Raw genomic sequence first — 19,743 nt, 5'->3', positions numbered from 1 at the left:
GCTAGTCAAGGCATATCAAAATTAGATCTCATTCACGAATCCAGAGAGCTCTTGGGCGAGTGCAGCAAACACTAGCCACTTGCCAGCTGCGAGTCTAATGGCTACAGGGTTTGGAAATCAGCCAGGAGGACCTGTGCTTGTCACTGAGCAAGGGCTCAGACAATAGCTAACAGTCTACTTCTGTAGCACTGTGGCTCAAAAGATCACCAACCAGAGACTGAGACAACTTTCTAAATCGCGGGGAAAATTCACCTTGTGGTCCAACATATCTAACCTTTGGAAACAAAAAAATTCTAAATTTCCTTCATCAGAACCAAAGGCAAAAAGGCTTCTTGGCTCTTTTGTTAAGCTAGTGGGGGCCAATCAGACCAAATGTGGAAGAATGAAGAAAAACTGGGTGATGTGACATGAACAGGCCAGATCAAAGGTTTCATATTGGTTCGTTCGTTTTATTGGGTTTTGTCTTAATGCTCAGCACAGACTGACCTCTCCCCTTAGTTCAGCACACTCGACAGCTCAGGAATTCTATCCCGTTTCTATACCTTAAAACGCAGTGTATTTTAGAAACAATTCAAATAAACATTTCTCTTGCAAACTTTACAACTTTTTATTTTCCAACACAGACCAAAGGATCATTTTTTGTATGTGTGAAATGAATGACTCAGTTATTTAAAGGGTGACATCTTAATGAAGCCCTGCATGGCCTGGCAAATGGACTAACCATATTTAGAAAAGACAAAGGAAAACTGTATAGAAAATAAAAACTTTATTTTTCAAGTTTATAAGATAGTTCCCATTACATATAACATTATGGTCAAGGACTCTATAGCCACAAATGCCCGCAGTCACATAAATACACATATCCAACCCAACTGATGCCTTTTCCTGCTAAAGAGGCATCTGGAGTCCAGAGGGAGAGTGGTGATCCAAGTAGAAATGGCCCTTAACTGGGATGGTTCTGCTCAGTGAGGAGGCAGCCAGGGAGCCATGCTCACTAGAATTGACTCAGGGTAGAGGGAGGGCAAGCGGCCCAGGGATGAGGCTGGGGCACAAGTAAGAGTTTTCCCTCTTGTGGTTATTTGGGAAGCTCAGAATTCCAACTTGGCATCTGCAATGAATGTGTCTGGGTAGTTCTAGCTGCTAACCAGGTTCTAGCAGCAAGGAGCACAAGCTTTCTCAAGAAGGGCCTCAGCTACAACCTGGGCAAGGGCGAGGAACAAGGCCCAGGCTTGGCACTCGGAGACTCACCTGTCCTCTTGCAGGACAGCACGGAGCTTTGCCTGGTGCTCCTGTCAGCTGTGACTCCCATTCAAAGCAGTGTCTACACAAGCGCCATGTGCTTGCAGCTGCAGTTTGCCCATCAGCTTCTACTTGAAGCTGTGAAGGCTGAGTCTGGGGGACCACAGACAAGCTGTGCCAAGTCTCTTGGGACACTAGCTCTGACACCCAACTAGCAGAGAAGAGAAAACCCCCAAATCAAAAGCCCAAATAGGCACCTAGAATGTGGAGCAGGTATCCACTCTCGCGGACATCACCAGCTGCCCCAGGGGTACTGGACAGGGTGATGCTAAGGCACAGTCACTTTTACATTCGAAAGTCAAGCCATCTTGTATCCCAGAACATTCCTGCAACTCCACAGACACTCCTAAAACTAGCTGTCACCATGAGATGTCCAGACTAATCTTCCAGAACACAGGATCCAGCAGGGAAAGAAATTCTCCAGCTAATTTCTTTAAGGTGTTCCTTCAGTAAGGACTGCCTTCTGATGATGGAAAGCCCCAGTTTCCTTCAGGTCTAACTTCCAATAGCTTTTAATATTAAAAGAAATTTTATTTTATCTTATGAGTATTTTCTTACATGTATCTTAAGTGCTTGGTGGCTGAAGAGGCCAGAAGAGGGCAACAAACCCTCTGGAGCTGCAGCTAGAGGTCATGAACAGCCTTGTGGGCGCTCAAACCCCGGGCCTCTGCACAAGCTGTGGTGCTATTACTGCACCAAACTGTCTGTCTATTGGAGCAGCTCTTAATGCTGAGTGCTCATTTCCCTTCCCAAGCCTTGTGGGAGGGAGAGAGAGAGGCAGCACAAAGGGCAGCAGTCCCCGGAGTCACCAATGTGCTTCTGCTCTGTCTGTCCTGACAGGGCAGCTTCTGCTGGAGCAGTAGCCAGTTAGCTCAAAATGCCTCCCGGCCTCTCCAGTCAGGGCAAGAGGAAAGGGATCCCCTGTTATATTCTAAGTATAGTCTCCCCTGAAGTGTCTGTGGTGGTACCTGTGTGCAGAGGGGTATGTCACCACTTGGCAGTCTGGTGAGCCTGAGGCACTACACCAATAGGTGGCATTATCCAGGACAAGAAACTACACTGTTACTGAGGGAAGGGTTTGAGACTTGAAAGTAAAACCCATCCTGGAGTTTTCTATGTCGGACCACCGAAGCAGGCTAGCCAGCACTGCACTGAGAGAGCCGTGTGGTGCTAACTGCAGACAAGGAAGGTCTGGCTTAGACTCTAGCTCCTTGCTCCCACCCTGTACCTCAAAACAAAGCCAAATGAGTGGCCAGGACTAAACCTTGCCTCCTGTCCTGTCCGAGCCCTTTCCTCAACTGCTGGTCTCAGAAATACTCAGAAGTGTCCAACAGTTCTGAAGATGGTGTGTCAGCCTTTATGTCCTTATCTGGTAATCTAGCATGAAGAGGAATTTTGCTTTGGGCTATGGTATCTCTGGGGACAGTGGCTGTAGCTAGGGGTTGGTCAAGGACCCCCTGAAGACCAAGGCTGTACATTTCCTCAACTCTAGGTAAGTTTAACCCAATTAAACAGGCACCAACATTGGTCCTGAAGGGATAATGCCTTAAAAAACAAAACAAAACAAAACACCCAAACAAAAACCAAAATAAAACCAAAACACAGGGCTTGAGGGCTGGCACTGAGACCCAGTTCCCCTCCTAACTGTCTAGGGGGCGGGGGCGGGGGCAGGGGCAAGGGGCTGGCTTGAGAGGTGCTTTTGCACTTAGGTCAGGACTATATTTTCAAGCATTTAAGTCAAGAAAGTCTTTCTGGCCTGGTTTCCCTCTTTAGCACAGAATCTGTGCAGGGGGTATTTCACAGGAAACTGGGTTTTGCCTCTCGCTCTCTGCTTTCCACTCCTAGGCACAGATCTGTGTAAAACAAGGTGGGCTCACTGCATGTAAGTGAAGGGGAAGGAAGCAGGTAGAGTGTGCCCTTGGCCTTTCCGACTGGAAATGAGTGGGTAGTGGGTAGGGGCTGGCCAGAGCTGCATGGAGCCAGGTGGCGGTGAGGAGAGGGAGTGGGAGCCCAGCACCTGACCAGAGAGGAAGCATCTGCTGGGGACAGGTACTGCTCTGCAAATTCTTACCTCAGGAACCAAGGATGAAATCCCTAAGAGGTTGGAGCCCCTTCTCTCCCGTCTGGAGGCTGAGCTTCTGAATTACAAGCTAAAGGCTTAGGTTTATTGTCTGTGGGAAGGAGTTTCCAGGGTTGTGCCATTTGGTTACAGATGAAGGACTGCCAAGAAGACCGAGGCTTACAAGATGGGAGATGCCAACATCTAAAGTAAGTGATCAGGGCCCTCTAGATGGCAAGGAGCCTCCGTAGAGAGCAGAGCACTGGAGCCTCTGTCCTGTCCAGAAGAGGTCCCGTCACGGAGGTATTTTAGATATTTCCATTACACTGTCATGGAAACTTTACACACTGCTTTCTTCATAGAAAAGTGGGGGAGGCTGCTTTAGAGGCCAGACCCTCACCTATAAAAATAACATACCCATCCACTGGGAGAGATGTTTTATAGCTAAGAGAACAGAAGACGATCTCAAGGGGACACTTCCATGCACACGATCAGGAGCAGCTCTGAGCCTGTCCACGCAGCAAGAGTACAACTGTCCCAGCATCAGTTTTTCTGGTTGTTCCTCTTTCAAACGAAATAGAAAGTTAAAGCGCAGTAGCTGCAGCTGGCCTGCAGCTCCATCCAGCCACCTCCTGCTGTGCAGTGGACGTGGGCTGCAGCTCACTCAGTATAACTGCAGTTGTTGGTTTTGATTGTGTTCTCGCCAGCATTCCACGGAGAGAGGAAGAGCAGAAGAGAAGGGGAGGGGCGCTGAGGCGCAGAGACAGACAGGAGAGAGGGGCTCAGAGGGTTCTGGCTTCTGGCTCCTGTCGGAGGTAAAAAGAAGCTCACAAGGAAGGAAGGTTCCACATTCCAGTTCTTAGAGGAAGTCAAGCTCTAATGCCTGGTGCAGGGACACCAGATCTCCATGGTTTGTGATCCTCCAGAAGGGCATGTTGTGCTGGAAGAGAAGGAAGGCTAGTTAGTTAGCTTCTGGGACTCAACTTACATCCCTCCTCCACAGACATCTTGAGGCTCTTGGTAACTCTCTATCCCTGCCCACCTCACAGGCCTGAAGGATCAGGTCATGTGTCATAACTCTGTACAACATGGGACACTATACTGATGTGAGGAATTTTTAAGTTTCAATGCTACCTGTACTTTTATGAGCTACCTGTTCCAATTTTTAAGGTCTTCAGGATCAAATAAAATGGCTCAGATAAGAAATTAATATTTCTGAATATGGTGGTGAATACCTATGATTCTAGCATTTGGGAGGCTGAGGCAGGAGGATTATAAGATTGAGGCCAGGCAGAACAACAGGAGATCCTGTTACAAGCAATAGGTTGGAAAAGAAGCTGTAACTAAGGTTAAGTCTCACTACCTTACAGATGGTGTCAATTTCCTGTCAGTCTTAGCTCTAGTAGGCTCAAATCCTATCCATGGCCCAGATGTAGGCTGTGCAGATGGTATGCCATCAGATTTGTGCCAAGAATACCACGAATAGTGCTGGAAGGGACTTGAGTGCTGGACTCCAGGTTCTGTGACGTGGAAGCTGATTGGTCTCACCGACTCTGTCCCCTGTGCAACTGTGGCAGATCAGGACATGAATGGAAGGAAGGAAGGACACTGACAGCTTGGCCGACCCCACAGGCTGCTTGGGATTAGTCCCCTCGACCTTGGGGCACATGCAGGCATGGGTTAGTTTTCTTTCATAAAGGCTGTCAGAAAGGTTCCTGTCAGAAAGCAGGTTTAGTTGCATAAAACACTTAGATTTTGGGGGGAGGGGGACACTCAAGACAGGATTTCTCTGAGTAGCCCTGGCTGTCCTTGAACTCACAGAGATCCGCCTGCACTCAGACATGAAAACATTTTGTTTTTATCCTCAGTGCTGAGGACTTGACTACAGGGACTCACACACACCCTAGGCTCCTGTAGAGTCTATTCTCTAGCAGACTCCAGATATTAGTGTAGGGGTGAACTCTGCTGAAGCTCAAGGTCTTCCTTCTCCGGATTGAGAAGCCACTGATATTTTCCCCAAGGGGAGACAAAGTAATACAGGAGAACCAAAGGTTCAGTGGCTAACATGGAACAGCAAACCTCCCGAGTTGCTCTAATAAGTGATGAATGAAATTTTATGAAATAATGATGCCAACTGTGTCAACCATACAGTTCACTAGTAGCTGCTGTGGTTTCTATGAACTAGTTGAAGAAAATCAGTCACAGCTGGTAAGCCATGGGACTAAATCTAATAGCCAAAACTCATCTACAGTTTCTGCATGAGGGAAGGTGACCGAGGTGGGGCCTGCACAGCGATGGGAGGACTATGTGAACAATCCTTCAGGTCTTTGAAAAGCAACAATGATTTTTTGACAATATTGTTTTGTTCTTCCTTCTCTTTAAAAAAAAATATTTATTTATTTATTATGTATACAGTGTTCTGCCTGCATGTGTGCCTGCAAGCTAGCACCAGATCTCATTATAGATGGCTGTGAGCTACCTTGTGGTTGCTGGGAATTGAACTCAGGACCTCAGGAAGAGCAGTTGGTACTCTTAACCACTGAGCCATCTCTCCCACCCTCTTCCTCCTCTCTTTCCCTCCCAACTTTTAAGAACAGAGCCAGCAACCCTCAGGTGAGGACAAGGCCCACGTCAGGATGCATGAGGACCCGAACTTGCTGGGATGACCTTGAGTTTCTGATCCCCTGCTTCCACTCCTAGGTATTGGAATCCCAGATGTGTAGCATTACATATAGTTTTATGTGGTGCTGGGCCCTGAACCCAGGGCTTCCAATGCATGTGTAATGGTTTATATATGCTGGTCCTAGGGAGTGGCACTATTAGAAGGCAAGGCCTTGTTGGAGGAAGTGTGTCACTGTGGGGATGGGCTTGGATGCGTGAAGATGCCCAGTCTGTTCCTGGCTTCCTTTGGATAAAGATGTATAACCCTCAGCTCTTCCTGCACCATGCCTGTCTGAACGCTGCCTTTATGACAATGGACTGAACCTCTGAACCTGTAAGCTAGCCCCAATTAAATGTTGTCCTTAGAAGAGTTGCCTTGATCATGGTGTCTGTTCATAGCAGTAAACCCCTAACTAAGATAGCATGTAAGGAAGCATTATCCACTGTGTCCCAAGGCCTGGTTCTAAGATTCTTGAAAGGCAGGGAGAAAAGGAAAGAGGAAATCTAAAAAATTACAAGAAAACTCCATTTGGGGAACAGTGATTTTTTTTTCTTTAAAGAAAAGTGAGGAAGGACAATACATACCACTGAGGCACACAAGTTGTAAACATTTTTTCAGTTTTCCCATTTTCTCCCCATAATCCTTTAACAGGATCTCATGTAGAATTCACTACGAAGTTAAGGATGCCCTTTCAACTTCTAGTCCTCCTGCCTCTACTTCACAAGTGCTGTGATTACAGACATGCCCCATCCAGGTTTATATAGTGCTTGTGGATTGAACCTGGGGGATCATGCATTTTAGACAGCACCCTACCAAGTAAGCTACACCCTCAGACTTCCCTTCCTCCCTTCCTCATAGCCCCGCCCACCCCTCTAGTAGCTCATCCCTCCTACTGCCTCCAGAGTGTAGGGAGTACAGATGGGGATCGCTGTACCTGGCTCTCCTGTGCAGTTCTTCTAACTGCTTCACGCACAATCACATAACTCAATTTTTTCCTTCCCAGTTACCTGCTTAGCTGCAATTTCTTCATCTCGTCCATCTCCAATCACTACATATGTAACTTTTTTTCCAAATCTTGAAACAATTCTTTCAAAGCAGCTCTCCTTACCTACAGCGAAAAGAAAATTCCTATTAGGACAGACTTTTCTACATTTTTTTTTTTAAAAAGCATATGAGTACACCATTTGCTCTTTTCCAACACACCAGAAGAGAGCACTAGAATCCTATTACAGATGGTTGTGAGCCACCATGTGGTTGCTGGGAATTGAACTCAGGACCTCTGGAAGAGCAGTCAGTGCTCTTAACTGCTGAACCATCTCTCCAGCCCTTCTCTACCTTTTCTAATACCAGAGAAAAGGACTGTTGCTCTGTTCATCTACCTGAGCTTGGACAGGATAACTGACACCATGTGCCAACTACTTGGCTACGAGTTAGGGGCTGGAGCACAAGGAATGTGAGTGTGCTGTTACCAAAGCAACTCACTTTAGTCTTCACATCAAGAGTATGGTTCTCACGATCTTAGCATGAAGGAGACAATGAGTCTAGGCTGAACGAGCGGAGGGCAAGTTCTTCTGTGTCTCATGCTCTCTCTGTAGCTTTCAAAGCACCCATCTCCTTCATCTAACCCTCCTTCCTCACGTTACAGATAAAGGGCCAGATCCCAAGCCTGCCAGTAGCTAGATTTGGCTTGTGCCTCTACTCTAAATCCAGGCTGTAGTCTGGATCTATGGCAAACGGTCTCTCTTTTTAAAGCTCTGTAATACTCTTATTATTCAGTTTGTTCTGGGAGAATTTCATCTGTATGTAATAATGTGTTCTGGTTACTCCCACCGCACTGTCATGACTTTTGATGTCACCAGGTTTTAATGGGGGCTATCCATGTGACCAAGAGCTCTGAGCTGTTCATTGGATGCTATCTGCAATTCAGATGCTGTGTTTAGTTGACCTTGTAAAATGAATGACATAAAATGATGATGATGATTTTTGGTGGTGCTTGGTTGGAATCAAGCCATGTTCTCATAGAGAAGCATCCTGCTACTAGACCACATTAAAGGATTAATGAGCAATTTGAAATTTTTTTTTTGTTTTTTTTTTTGGAGACAGGATTTCTCTGTGTAGCCTTGGCTGTACTGGATCAAAGATCGGCCTGTTTGCCTCTGCCTCCCAAGCATGGAGATTCAAGGTGTAAACAAGCATGGGGATTCAAGGTGTGTACCAGGCACGGCTCATTAGAGACAGTTCTAAGAATCATTTTGTGGTACCAAAATTCAAACCTAACCTGGAGTCAACACCTAAACTATAAGAGTACTGCTATGGGAAAGATACTTTGTTGAATAAATAAAAGGAAATTATAGCCCTTGCTTTTCAGGTGTCAGTTGGAGGGACAATGGCAAGGTTTTGCAGTGCCACCCAGGCCTTCTATGGCCTGGAATCCTGTGCCTTAGCTGTGGTGTGCTGGCCTCACCCTGCTTCGTTGACTGCTCACAAGTTACTGTTCCTGCTCAGCTAAGCAAGGTCTACTTTGCTTCCTCTGTCCTACTCCATTAACCTCATTTTTTATTCCTGCCAGATCCAGTAATTGAAGACCCTCCCTCCACACACTTGTCACCATCTGCAGGAAAGTGATCATAAAACACACCAGGATCAGGCCAGAGAGCCAGCTGGCACAGTGAATAAAGGTGCCTCCTGCCAAGCCTCATGACTCCAGTTCAATCCCCAGTACCCATACATTGGAGAGAGCAAACTGACATCCACATGTGTGCCTTGGCTGCTTGCCTGCATGAGCACATACACACATACAAATTAATTAAATAAAAAGTTCTAAAGCGCTTCATTCAAAAAAAAAAAAAAGTCAGGTAGAGCTGGTATATTCTTTTAATCCTAGCACTCAGGATGTCTAGGGCTAAATCAAACAGCAATATAGAAACCCAACACAAAAAACAAAACAAAACCAACAAATAGCAATAACACAAATGCATTAATCTAGGAACTACGGGAATTGATGAAAATCCTACTGGTCTATACTGCTCGGTCTATCAGAACAACTGTGAATCTGATACCCTGGCCAAGTGACACCTCAGTGGTACGCTGGTGCTGACAATGTCCACTCTGGGCTCTCTGGGCACATGCTGCTTTCAGTGTAAACTTTCCCTGCAGTGGTCAGTTGTTATGCTGAACTTGGTTTAACTATTAGATAATTCAACTAAATAATTAAACTAATACTTTCTTTTGTGTGTGTGTGTGTGTGCACATATAAGAACATGTGTGACGATGTGCATGGAAGCCTGAGGTAAGCCTCAGCTGTCATTCCTCAGGAGCTATCTATATCCACACCTAGTTCTATGAGAGAGGGTCCCTCACTAGGGGCAGAGGCTCACTGCCTAGTCAGACTGGCTGGCCAGTAAGCACCAAGAATCACCCTGTCTCTGCCCCCCCAATGCTGGTATCTGTCAGAGTGTCTGTCACTGTACCTGTTCCATAGGGGTGCTGGGGAACAAATTCAGATTCTTAGGTTTGTGTGGCAAATATTAACCAACTAAGCTTTCAACCAGCTCCTGAAATGTTTTTTTCCCCTCTTTTCTCTTGTTTTATGATGCTAGTGATCAAACCCAGGGACGAATGCTAGGTAAGCATTCTGACAAATAGCTATAACCCCAGACCTGAATTTCTTTTCAAAATTAATATTTTTGGTTAGCACGAAGGCATTTTCATACGTGTTATTAAGAGTTACGTTTAATTATGTATATATGTATACAGATGTACTCGCATCAGTAGGTGCATATGTGTAAGTGACTGCAGAGGTCAGAGGAGCTGAGCTGGCGTTACAGGCACTTGTGAGCCACCTGATGTGGATTCTGGGAGCTGAACTCAGTGAAGCACCGCTGAGCCATCAACCCCCCCCCCCACTCCCCCAGCTCCCCCCTCCTCTGTGCAGGCTCCTTTTATCTCCCAAACAGCCCCTCTCCACTCTCTGGAGATTTCTTCCTTCCGCTCACAGGCCTTTTTCTAAAAGCTCTTCTCCCCAACCCCAACTTAAACCAAGATTTCATGTATAAGAGAAAGTATGTGGTATATCTTCTTTTCTTTTAGAGACATGGCCTCTCAACATAGCCCTGGGTGTCTATGTTGAGTGTAGACTAGGCTGACTTGGACCTCACCGAGACTGGCCTGCTTTTGCCTCTTGAGTATGTCTTTCTGAATCTGGCTTATATAACGATTTCCAGTTACAAATGTAATATTTCATTTTCCATATGCCTAGTCCTGAATACTTATGTTCAAAGTGTTAAACAGTACACTCTTTAATTCCATGATAGCCTCTTTAATTAAGTCAGGATCTGCTTATGACAAAAAAAAAATTAGTAAAGATTTCAGACATTTTCCTAAGACCAAGCAAAAGGACCATTTTGTATTCAGAAATAAGGATGAGGAAATTTCCCACTGTCCAGCCATGTTCTGATCAAGGCCTCTGTGTACCTCCTCCACATGCTGGGGGGTGGGGGTGGGACAAAAGAGCTTGTTAGCTACAAGGGAAGGAGGAGAGATACACATGAGAGCCAGTTCCAACAACTCCTCATTTCACTCCACAACACTCAGGTGTGAGCACGTCTGTTCTGGGGGATATGGCCAACTTGTAACCAAAACCTTGGAAGGCTAAGACAGGAGGACCACTGGGAGTTGGAAGCAACCTAAGTGCGAGACCTAGACTCAAAACACTGAAACAAACCAAGGCTGCAGCCCACTCCTGGCGTTTTCAAATGATCTGAGTATTCAGTGCCCAAGGTTACCGAGTGACTATGCAGAATTCAATTTTAGCTGGGCATGGTGGCACATGCTTTAATCCTGGCTCTTGGGAAGCTAAGGATGATCAGAACTTCCAGATAATCCTTGGCTACACAGTATGTTTGAGGCCAACCTGGGCTACAGGAGACCCTGTCCCAAAAAATATACAAAAAGAAAAGCTGTAATTTTGAAACCACTTCAGAGAAACTGGAGAAAAGCCTCCTTGCTCCTATTTCACAGTTCTGTAGAGGAAAACTCAGACTCTTCCTGTGGTTTCCACTCAGCCCGTCACACTACAGTTTCTAACACTAGCTCTGGATGAGTTATGACCGAGGAAAGCCACCAAATAAACTCCCTTTATTTCTAGAGAAAATAAAGCCATCCCATTGCTTTGATTAGCCTGTGGCATTGGGCTAATCACTACAGAAAATACAGGTGTGGAGGCTCTTAGGAAAGCTTCCCTGTGCCGGAGAGCAGAAGCAGAGGAGGCAAACACAGAAGAGCGCCCTTAGCAGTGGGATGATTAACCCATGGGAGCAGCACAGAGTGAACGAGAATACAACTCCCACTACTAACTCAGTTTTCTCTTAAAATTTTTTTCTCTATGTAGCCCTGTCTATCCTGGAGCTGTGTAGACCAGGCTGGCCTTGAACTCCCAAGTGCTGGGATTAAGGCCTGCACCACCACCACCCGGCTAAAAGTTTTAAAAATTAAATTTATTTGTTTAATGTGTGTTTTGCCTATATATATATATGTATGTGTGTATATGTATATATATATATACATACATACATGTTATATATGTATATGTATATATGTATGTATGTGTACCATGTATGTATTTACTGCCCTCAGAGTCAGAACAGGAGTTAGGAGTGAGCTGCATGTAGGTGCTGGGAACTGAACTCAGGCCTCCTGTAAGAACAATAAGCGCTCTTAACTGCTGAGACATCTCTCCACAAGAGACACAAGTTTTTATTTATCTTGTGTGTGAGTGGGTGAGGATGCACATTCAAGTGCCACAAAGTTCACAGCACAACCTGTAGAGCTGATTCTCTCTTCCTACCGTATGTGTCCTGGGGACTGAGCCAGCTTGCTGGTCTCAATAACAGACTTTTAAGGTAAAAAATGATGCTGCTGATGCTGTAGTCGAGTGGAACATATCTATTTAACTTACTAGTTCTTATATCTTAAGCAAACAGTGTAACTGTGACGTCTCACCACCTCGTCAGAAGACGGCTGGATGGGAAACACATTTGTACTGGGTAGCACAAGTACCGGCAATAACACAAGCCCCAGTGAAAACTTCCCCAGAGGCCACGGGTCAATAACACCATACCGATTTTAGTAGCACTGTAGATGTTTTCAATAGGAAATATTTCTCCTAATCCATACAGGAGAACCTTGGCCAGGGCTGGAACCAACTGGGTAGTAGTGATCAGGACGTTCACACAGTTCTTTCTAAAAGGGAATAAGAAGGAAAGAGACTGGTGAAACTGAAGCAACCCAGGAGGACGAATTCAAACAGGTCAGCTCTTCAGGATCTCCGTTCAAAGGAAGACCTTTTCAAAGGGCTGAATGCTACTGTTCCGTGCCAATATTAAGTCTCTTCTTTTCCTCCCCCCCCCCCCACATCCCTCCCTTCTTTTTCCAGGGTTTCTCTGTGTAGCCATGGCTGTCCTGGAACTCATTTTGTAGACCAGGCCTCGAACTCAGAGATTCTCCTGCCTCAGCTTCCTTAGTGATAGGATTAAAGCCATGCTCTACCACATTCAGCTCAATTATTACACTTATTCAGATTTTATTTTCTATATTAACCATCAGAAGGGCTAGTGAGAGGGCTTATATACACATATGCGGGTGTTAGGAACTGAACCTGGGGCCTCTGTAAGTACCGAGCCATCTCTCTACCTTGGCCAGTTTTTCACTGCTGTCTGCCGGCTACCATTACTGCTTCTTGCTATGGAACCACATGTAGAGAACAGGTATGCAGCGGGGAGCTGTCACCTGCTATCCTATCTACTGGAAATGCCACTCTGTTCTTCACAGTCACTCAGGTTCTAGAAGACACAGTCAGTCCTTAAGTCCTTACTCCTCCATGGATTCCTATCCTCAGTGTGAGTTATTGGTTCCCAAGTTATAAACATGAGGGAGGGAGAGAGGGAAGGAGGAAGGGAGGGAGGGAGGGAGGGAATGAACAACACGGTACTGGAACTGTTCTAGCTGCATTTATTTTTCAGTCTAGGCTTCAAGGGAAAAATCCCCTTAAATCACCTGAATTTTTTGTTTTTTGTTTGTTTGTTTGTTTTGGTTTTTGGATTTGTTTTTTTCGAGACAGGGTTTCTCTGTATAGCCCTGGCTGTCCTGGAACTCACTCTGTAGACCAGGCTGGCCTTGAACTCAGAAATCCACCTACCTCTGCCTCCCAGAGTGCTGGGATTACCACCACCCGGCCCACCTGAATTTTTAAAATTACATCTATTATGCATGCTGAATTTATGTTATCAAGCTTGGCAGCAAGCACCTGCTGAACCCTTGCTGGCCCCCTTAGTTGTTTTCTTTTTTTTTTTTTTAAAGATTTGTTTATCTATGTATATGAGTACATATACATATGTATATGTACTCCTTCCCCCCCCTCTCTCTGGTTTTCTGAGAAACAGGTGTAGTCCTGGGTGTCCTGGAGCTTGCTCTGTGGACTGGGCTGGCCTTGAACTCAAGAGATCTTGTAATCTCTGTTCCTAATCCCGATTTTAGGGGATGGCCTAGCCTGTTCAAAGAGTAAAAAGTACGGAGAGAAGAAGAGATATAAAGACCACTTCCATACCGAGACTGGATGAGCAGCAAGGACTTGAGTGCAGTTCCTAACCAGGAGTCCGTCAGCACCTCGATCTCTGCTCTGAGTCTCTGCAGTGCTTCCTTCCTCTGGGGGCTGAGGAGGCCTTTCAGAAAAGCAGACCTACTTGTTACTTGACAACATGAACATGCTATGAGGGCCAATTTGATCATTAGCTTGATGGGATTTAGGATCACCATGGAAACAAACCTCTGGTCAGGTCTGCAGGGATCATCAAAATTAGATTACGGAGGTGAGAGGACCACCCTAATGTAGGTGGCACTATTCCCTGGGCTGGGGTCCTGGACTGACTAAAAAGGAGGAAGCAAGCTGAGCCCCAGTACTCTCCCATGTTTGTTTACCGACTGGACTCAGTGTGACAGGATGCCCCCTGCTCCTGCCACTCTACCTTGAGTGGACTATCTATCTAGCAGTGGACTGTGAACCAAAATATGCTTTTCCTTCCTTAAGCTGCTTTTGTCAGGTGCTGTGCTGGAGATTGGAAAGGGCACTGACTGAAAGTCAGGGAATGTGGCCACCTTATTAACTTGCTATGTGACTGTGTATGCTGCTCCTGCCCACATGATGAATGTTAATTTCTCAACTGCCAAATGAGGTATTTAAAGAAGACTTCTAATGTCGCTCCTATTTTGAACAACTCATGACCAATTAGTTCTGAATAATAGAGTTTTAGGCATACTAACACCTACAATACTTCTGGGCAGATTATCTCACATGGACACTGCCACTGTAATCCCAGGCCTACCTCCCAGCCAATGTAGCATCTGGGGCTATTTGACTGGCCATGATGGATATAGATAGCTGCTCTTCAAAATATGGCAGTCTATTAACTAGTACCAACTGTGGTTGTGACTCAAAATTATTAACAACACTACAGCATGTGATATATATTGAGGTGGGTATTGGGGGGTATGCCTAGAATCCCACTACTTGGGAACAAGCTCAAGGATGATTCTGGGCTACCTAACAAGATTGTCTCAACAGCCACCAACCAACCATCCAACCCACCCACCCACCCACCCACCAACCAACCAACCAACCCACCAACCAACCCACCAACAACCAACCCACCAACCAGCCAGCCAGCCCGTCCGCCCACCCACCTACCAACCAAATAACAGATCTAAACCATAATCCCAAAAACTAACGCAGTAAGACTTGTTCTTGGGGAAGGGACTACTGATTAGAGGTAGGGCCTAGCTGGAAGCAGTAGGCAGTGTGCTTTAGTGTGATATTAGGAATTAAGCTGCCCTTTCATCCTCCTCCCTCTTTCTCTCCCTGGGCAAAGAGGTAAACAGCCTCTCCCTGCCACAATGTTTTGATATACCACAAGCCCAAGACAAGACAACAGAGCCAATGATCACATGATAAATAAATCTTTCCCCTTGTTAAACTGATCATTTTAGGTATCTTATCACAGTGATAAGCTGATTAATACAGCACATTTTCTTTAAAATGGTATTTGTCTAAAGGAAATACCACAGTTGTCCAAAGTGATGTTAAAAAGAATTAGGAAGCTAGGCATGGTGGCACACGCCTGTAATCCCAGCACTTGGGAGGCAGAGGAAGGTGGATTTCTGAGTTCGAGGCCAGCCTGGTCTATAGAGTGAGTTCCAGCCAGGGCTATACAGAGAAACCCTGTCTCGAAAAACCAAAAAAAAAAAAAAAAAAAAAAAAAAAAAAGAATTAAGGAATGTAGAACATCTACTGAAATCATCATTCTAATGGCATCAATGGTGCAGAGCCTCAACTATTATTTCTTTTTAATTTTAAATCTATTTTTATTTTATGCATATGTTTTGTTTGAGTGTATGTATGTATGTATGTATGTATATAGTATGCATGTCTGATGTTCACAGAGCTCAGAAGGCATCAGATACATTCAAATTAGAGTTATAGATGATCGGAAGCTGCTATGTGGGTGCTAAGAACTTAACCTAAGTTCCCTGCCAGAGCAGCTAGCTCTTTTAACTGCTGAGCCATTTCCTAGTCCTTCATGCTGCATTCTTACTGCCACCAATGGTGCAGAGCCTCTCCCAATGTCTTCCATTCTAGTGGCCATGGGTGGTGCAAAGTCTCCAAAGGGTTTCAGTGAGATCTCTTCTTTTGTTGTTGTTGTTGTTTTTTGCTTTGTTTTGTTTTTCAAGATAGGGTTTTTCTGTGTAGCCCTGGCTGTCCTGGAACTCAATCTGTAGACCAGGCTGGCCTTAAACTTAGAAATCCACCTACCTCTGCCTTCCAAGTGCTTGGATTAAAGGTGTACACCACCACTGCCCAGCTACTTCTTTTTAAATGTGGAATTAACATGGCATAAATTCCTAGAAAGTTGCAAGGCAGATTTGGGGACCCTGGGAAAAGAGCGCTGGAGAGCATCAAGGATCAGGGTCAGAGTGGTTGTCTACACTCACCACCCACGTTGCTTTTATGTTTGTCGTAGATCTCCCTCACTTTTCGGTAGCGAAAGGCCAGTTTCCTCATCCAGTCCACACCTCCTTGAACACCCACAGACGAACCGTGGCTACCACTGCCTCCTGAACCACTGAAACCATCTGTTGAGAAACTGTAGTTGCTGAAAGAAAGAGGATAATGAAAATTAAATTCCATACCCACAGGGCTTGAGTGTAAATGTTACCTGAGAGTCTGTGGCCTGCTCTTGGCATCTAATAAACAGAGCCGATGCTTTAACAATCTTCTCACTAGTATTTGCTTTTTGTTTTGTTTTATTTTTTTGTTTTGAGAAAACTCTTCATGTAGGCCAGGCTAGTTTCAACTTCACTATGTAGCTGAGGCTGGACTTGCACCTCTCATGCACCTGTCTCCACCCCTAAGCTGGAACAACAAGTGAGCAGCTTCATGTATGTCCAGCCTCTCCTTACCTCCCAGGATGAGCTGATGGAGACTACTGAGAGGACAGGGGAAACAACATAAGCTCTAGTGCCCCACAGAGGCTCACCTGGGATAACAGAATACTATACAGTGAAAAAAAAAGCATACTACCCAATTAATGCAACTATATAAATATGATTATGGCTATAGAAAAAGAAGACATCTAAAGCTGGCCACAGGGCTTGAGTGTCGCACATGCCCCCTATAATTCCAGCATTTGGAAAACTGAAGCTAGAGGATCACGAGTGTAAGCTCAAGTGGGCTGCATAACAAGTTCCACGACAGGCTGGGACAGACTCTTTTTCAAAAGAACCAAACATGTCAAAATAGGGCTCAATGCATTAAGAGTAAGATTCTATACTAAATAAAGCAGCCAAGAAACGGGATGGTGGCGGCACACACTGTTAATCCTATCACTCAGGAGGCAGAGGCAGGTGGACCTCTTGAGTTGGGGGCAAACCTGGACTATAGAGAGAGCTTCAGGACTGAGGTTGGGTTGCAGGAAGTTACCCAGAGAAACTCTGTCATGGAAACAAAAGAAAACTACCCAAGCAAACAAATAAACAAACAAGAAAAGCTGTTAAGACCTAAAATAGGAAATCTAGTCAGTCACATACGTAAGAGAAAACAAACAAACAAACACATAAGCTGCCAAGTCCTAAGATGCTCCACAGGAGGCTTTCCTAAGGAGGCAGAGTCTTGGTCGTGAAAGGCGTAACCACAAGGAGTGGCCGCTGCTCTGCAGGGAGGGGCTCCTTCTTGGTTCTAACATGGATGGTGTGTTCAGCTCTGTTATATGTTTAAAAAATTATATATATATATATATATTTGTCTTAGCACTCAGAGATGAGTTTGAGGTCAATCTAGTCTACACATTGAGTTCCAGGACAAAAAAACCCTGTCTCAAAAAACAAACAAACAAATAAAAATTTAGAGATGAAATGCTTAATTCTAGGAAGTCAGAGGGAAGAATATTTACCTATGAGGTATACCTATAAAACACTAATATTAAGATAGGACAGTCTTTCCCCCTAAAGTCTTTAAATATTTGGGCACTTAAAAAAAAAAAAAGATTGAGCCGGGCGGTGGCGGTGCACACATTTGATCCCAGCACTTGGCAGGCAGAAACAGGCTGATTTCTGAGTTCGAGACCAGTCTGGTCTACAGGGTGAGTTCCAGGACAGCCAGGGCTACACAGAGAAACCCTGTCTCGAAAAAACTAAAAACCAAAACCAAAAAACAAAACAAAAAAAAGATTGATTGATTGTATATGAGTGCTCTGTCTGCATGTACATCTACATGCCAGAAGGCATCAGTGCTTACTCTAGATGGCTATAAGCATCATGTGGTTGCTGGGAATTGAACTCAGGACCTCTGGAAGAACAAGTCAGTGAGTGCTCATAACCACTGAGCCATCTCTCCAGCACCTATGCATGATACTTTTTAGTCAAGGCCACTGGGCCAAGGCCATTAAAATGGCTCAGTGAATAAATGTGCTTTGCCACGCAAGACTGGTGACCTGAGTTCAATTCCTGGATACCAAGTAAAGGTAGAGGGAAAGAACTGACTTCACTTGTTCTCTGACACACACACACCCACACCCACACTTACTTACTTTTCTTTAAAAAGATCAAAAGGCCAGAAGAAACAGCAGCCAACAGAGGAATGAGGAGACTGAGCTGACAATGAGACTGCCCTGGTGTAGTCTTCACAGAAATCCAACAGTCAAGACAACAGTTCACTGGGCAAAATTGTTGATGTTCACGTGTAACTAGAACTACTCAGCCAGGAAATCTATATAAAGTGACGCCTGTAGCAGAGTCACCCTTCACTCCGATGCTGCTGCTTCATCACCCAGCATTGTTACCTGGTAACTGTTGAGGCTTTGATCAAATGCTATACCACTGAGGCCTCTATAATTGTGCCACCTGCTCCCTTTACAGATTAGTACCATGTCACTTCCTCCTCTGCTTCTCATCAGTTTTCTATCACTGCCTCACTATGCTCTATGTCATGGTTAGGTTACATTGGTTTCTGTCTCTTCTAACAGTAGACTATAAGCACTGTAATCTTTCTCTTCCCTTGAATGCAGTGTTCTGCACATCTGGTGTGTACTGATGTTCAAGGATCACTGTGTTTACCACACCTCAAATCCTGGCCATTGTCATCAGAAGCCACATCTTCCACATGCACCTGGTCACACTCCTGTTAAAAGACAAAACGCACATGTTCATTCCAGGGAACAGAGGTGCTGTCACTACTGTGCTATCATATAAAAAGACCTACCTGTTCTAGAATTTGTTCTGGGTACCAGGCTGGTCTTGAGCTAAGAGATCTGCCTGCCTCTGCCTCTCAAGAGCTGGGATTAAAGGCATGTGTCACCACAGTCCAATTTGTTTACAATTAATTGTTGTATATGAAATAATGTTGGGAAAGTATATCCAAATTGGGAATAGGGGACTGGAGAGATGGCTCAGCAGTTAAGAGCAGTGGCTGCTCTTTTAGAAGTCCTGAGTTCAATTCCTAGCTACTACATAGTGTGTTAACAACCATTTATAATGAGGCCTAATGTCCTCCTCTGGCATGCAGAGATGAAAGAATAGAAAATACAGCCTAACTCCAGCTTTCTAAGGAGCCCCAAACACTTCACATTCCAGAGCGTGCTCTTTGTTAGAAACTAGGTAAAAGGTCACATTCCAGAGCCCACCCTTTGTTTAGAGCTAGCAAAAAGGCCCTGAATAGGTGATCCTGGCCCCACGAGGTTACTGGAAAAGAGCTAAGCTTATCTTGCTTCAGTAAACTGCTTACGCCATTACCTATCCAGGAGTTCACGCAGCTATAGACATCCAAGAAAATAGGAAACTAATTGGTCCACTGAGCGCGGGCTCCGATAATTTAAACTGATTGGCCTAAAAACTATGGAGTGGTACAAATCGATTGGCTCGCATTTCACGGGCTCTCCATGCTAAGAAATGATTGGTTGGTGATTCTTGGGCTTTGTTGCGAACTTATAAAAGCTGTCCCAATTCTGCACTCAGGGTCCACAGTCCTCTAACCCTGCGCCGATGTACGGCTGTGGAACCCAGAATTCTGGAATAAAGAAATCCTCATGCTATTGCATCGAGACTGTTTCTCAAGAGTGGTTTGGGTATCACCTTCCGAAGCGTAAGGCTCTGGGGCGTCCTCGGTTTTTGGGGGTCTTAC

General features: G+C 45.1%; 1 protein-coding gene across 3 annotated transcripts in view; it reads right to left on the bottom strand.

The window, feature by feature from the left end:
* Positions 1-751: 751 nt before the first annotated feature.
* The window catches only part of Eya3 (EYA transcriptional coactivator and phosphatase 3), an 84,656-nt gene continuing 65,664 nt past the window's right edge, over positions 752-19,743 (bottom strand). For 2 of the 3 annotated variants that reach the window (XM_052177600.1, XM_052177601.1), the window contains 6 exons: positions 18,686-18,744; positions 16,062-16,222; positions 13,624-13,738; positions 12,139-12,260; positions 7,028-7,128; positions 752-4,298 (listed from right to left, as the gene is read on the bottom strand). In XM_052177600.1, coding sequence (XP_052033560.1) covers positions 4,218-4,298; positions 7,028-7,128; positions 12,139-12,260; positions 13,624-13,738; positions 16,062-16,222; positions 18,686-18,744 — 639 coding nt within the window. In that variant the 3' untranslated portion in view covers positions 752-4,217. Of the gene's footprint in view, positions 4,299-4,721; positions 4,927-7,027; positions 7,129-12,138; positions 12,261-13,623; positions 13,739-16,061; positions 16,223-18,685; positions 18,745-19,743 lie in introns of all 3 variants that reach the window. The other variant, XR_007977117.1, reaches the window with a different exon arrangement.

This window comes from Apodemus sylvaticus, chromosome 3 (genome assembly GCF_947179515.1).
Source record: "Apodemus sylvaticus chromosome 3, mApoSyl1.1, whole genome shotgun sequence".
NCBI lineage: Eukaryota > Metazoa > Chordata > Mammalia > Rodentia > Muridae > Apodemus > Apodemus sylvaticus.
Note: the sequence above shows the minus strand (reverse complement) of the source record. Positions and strands in the feature narration are given on the sequence as shown.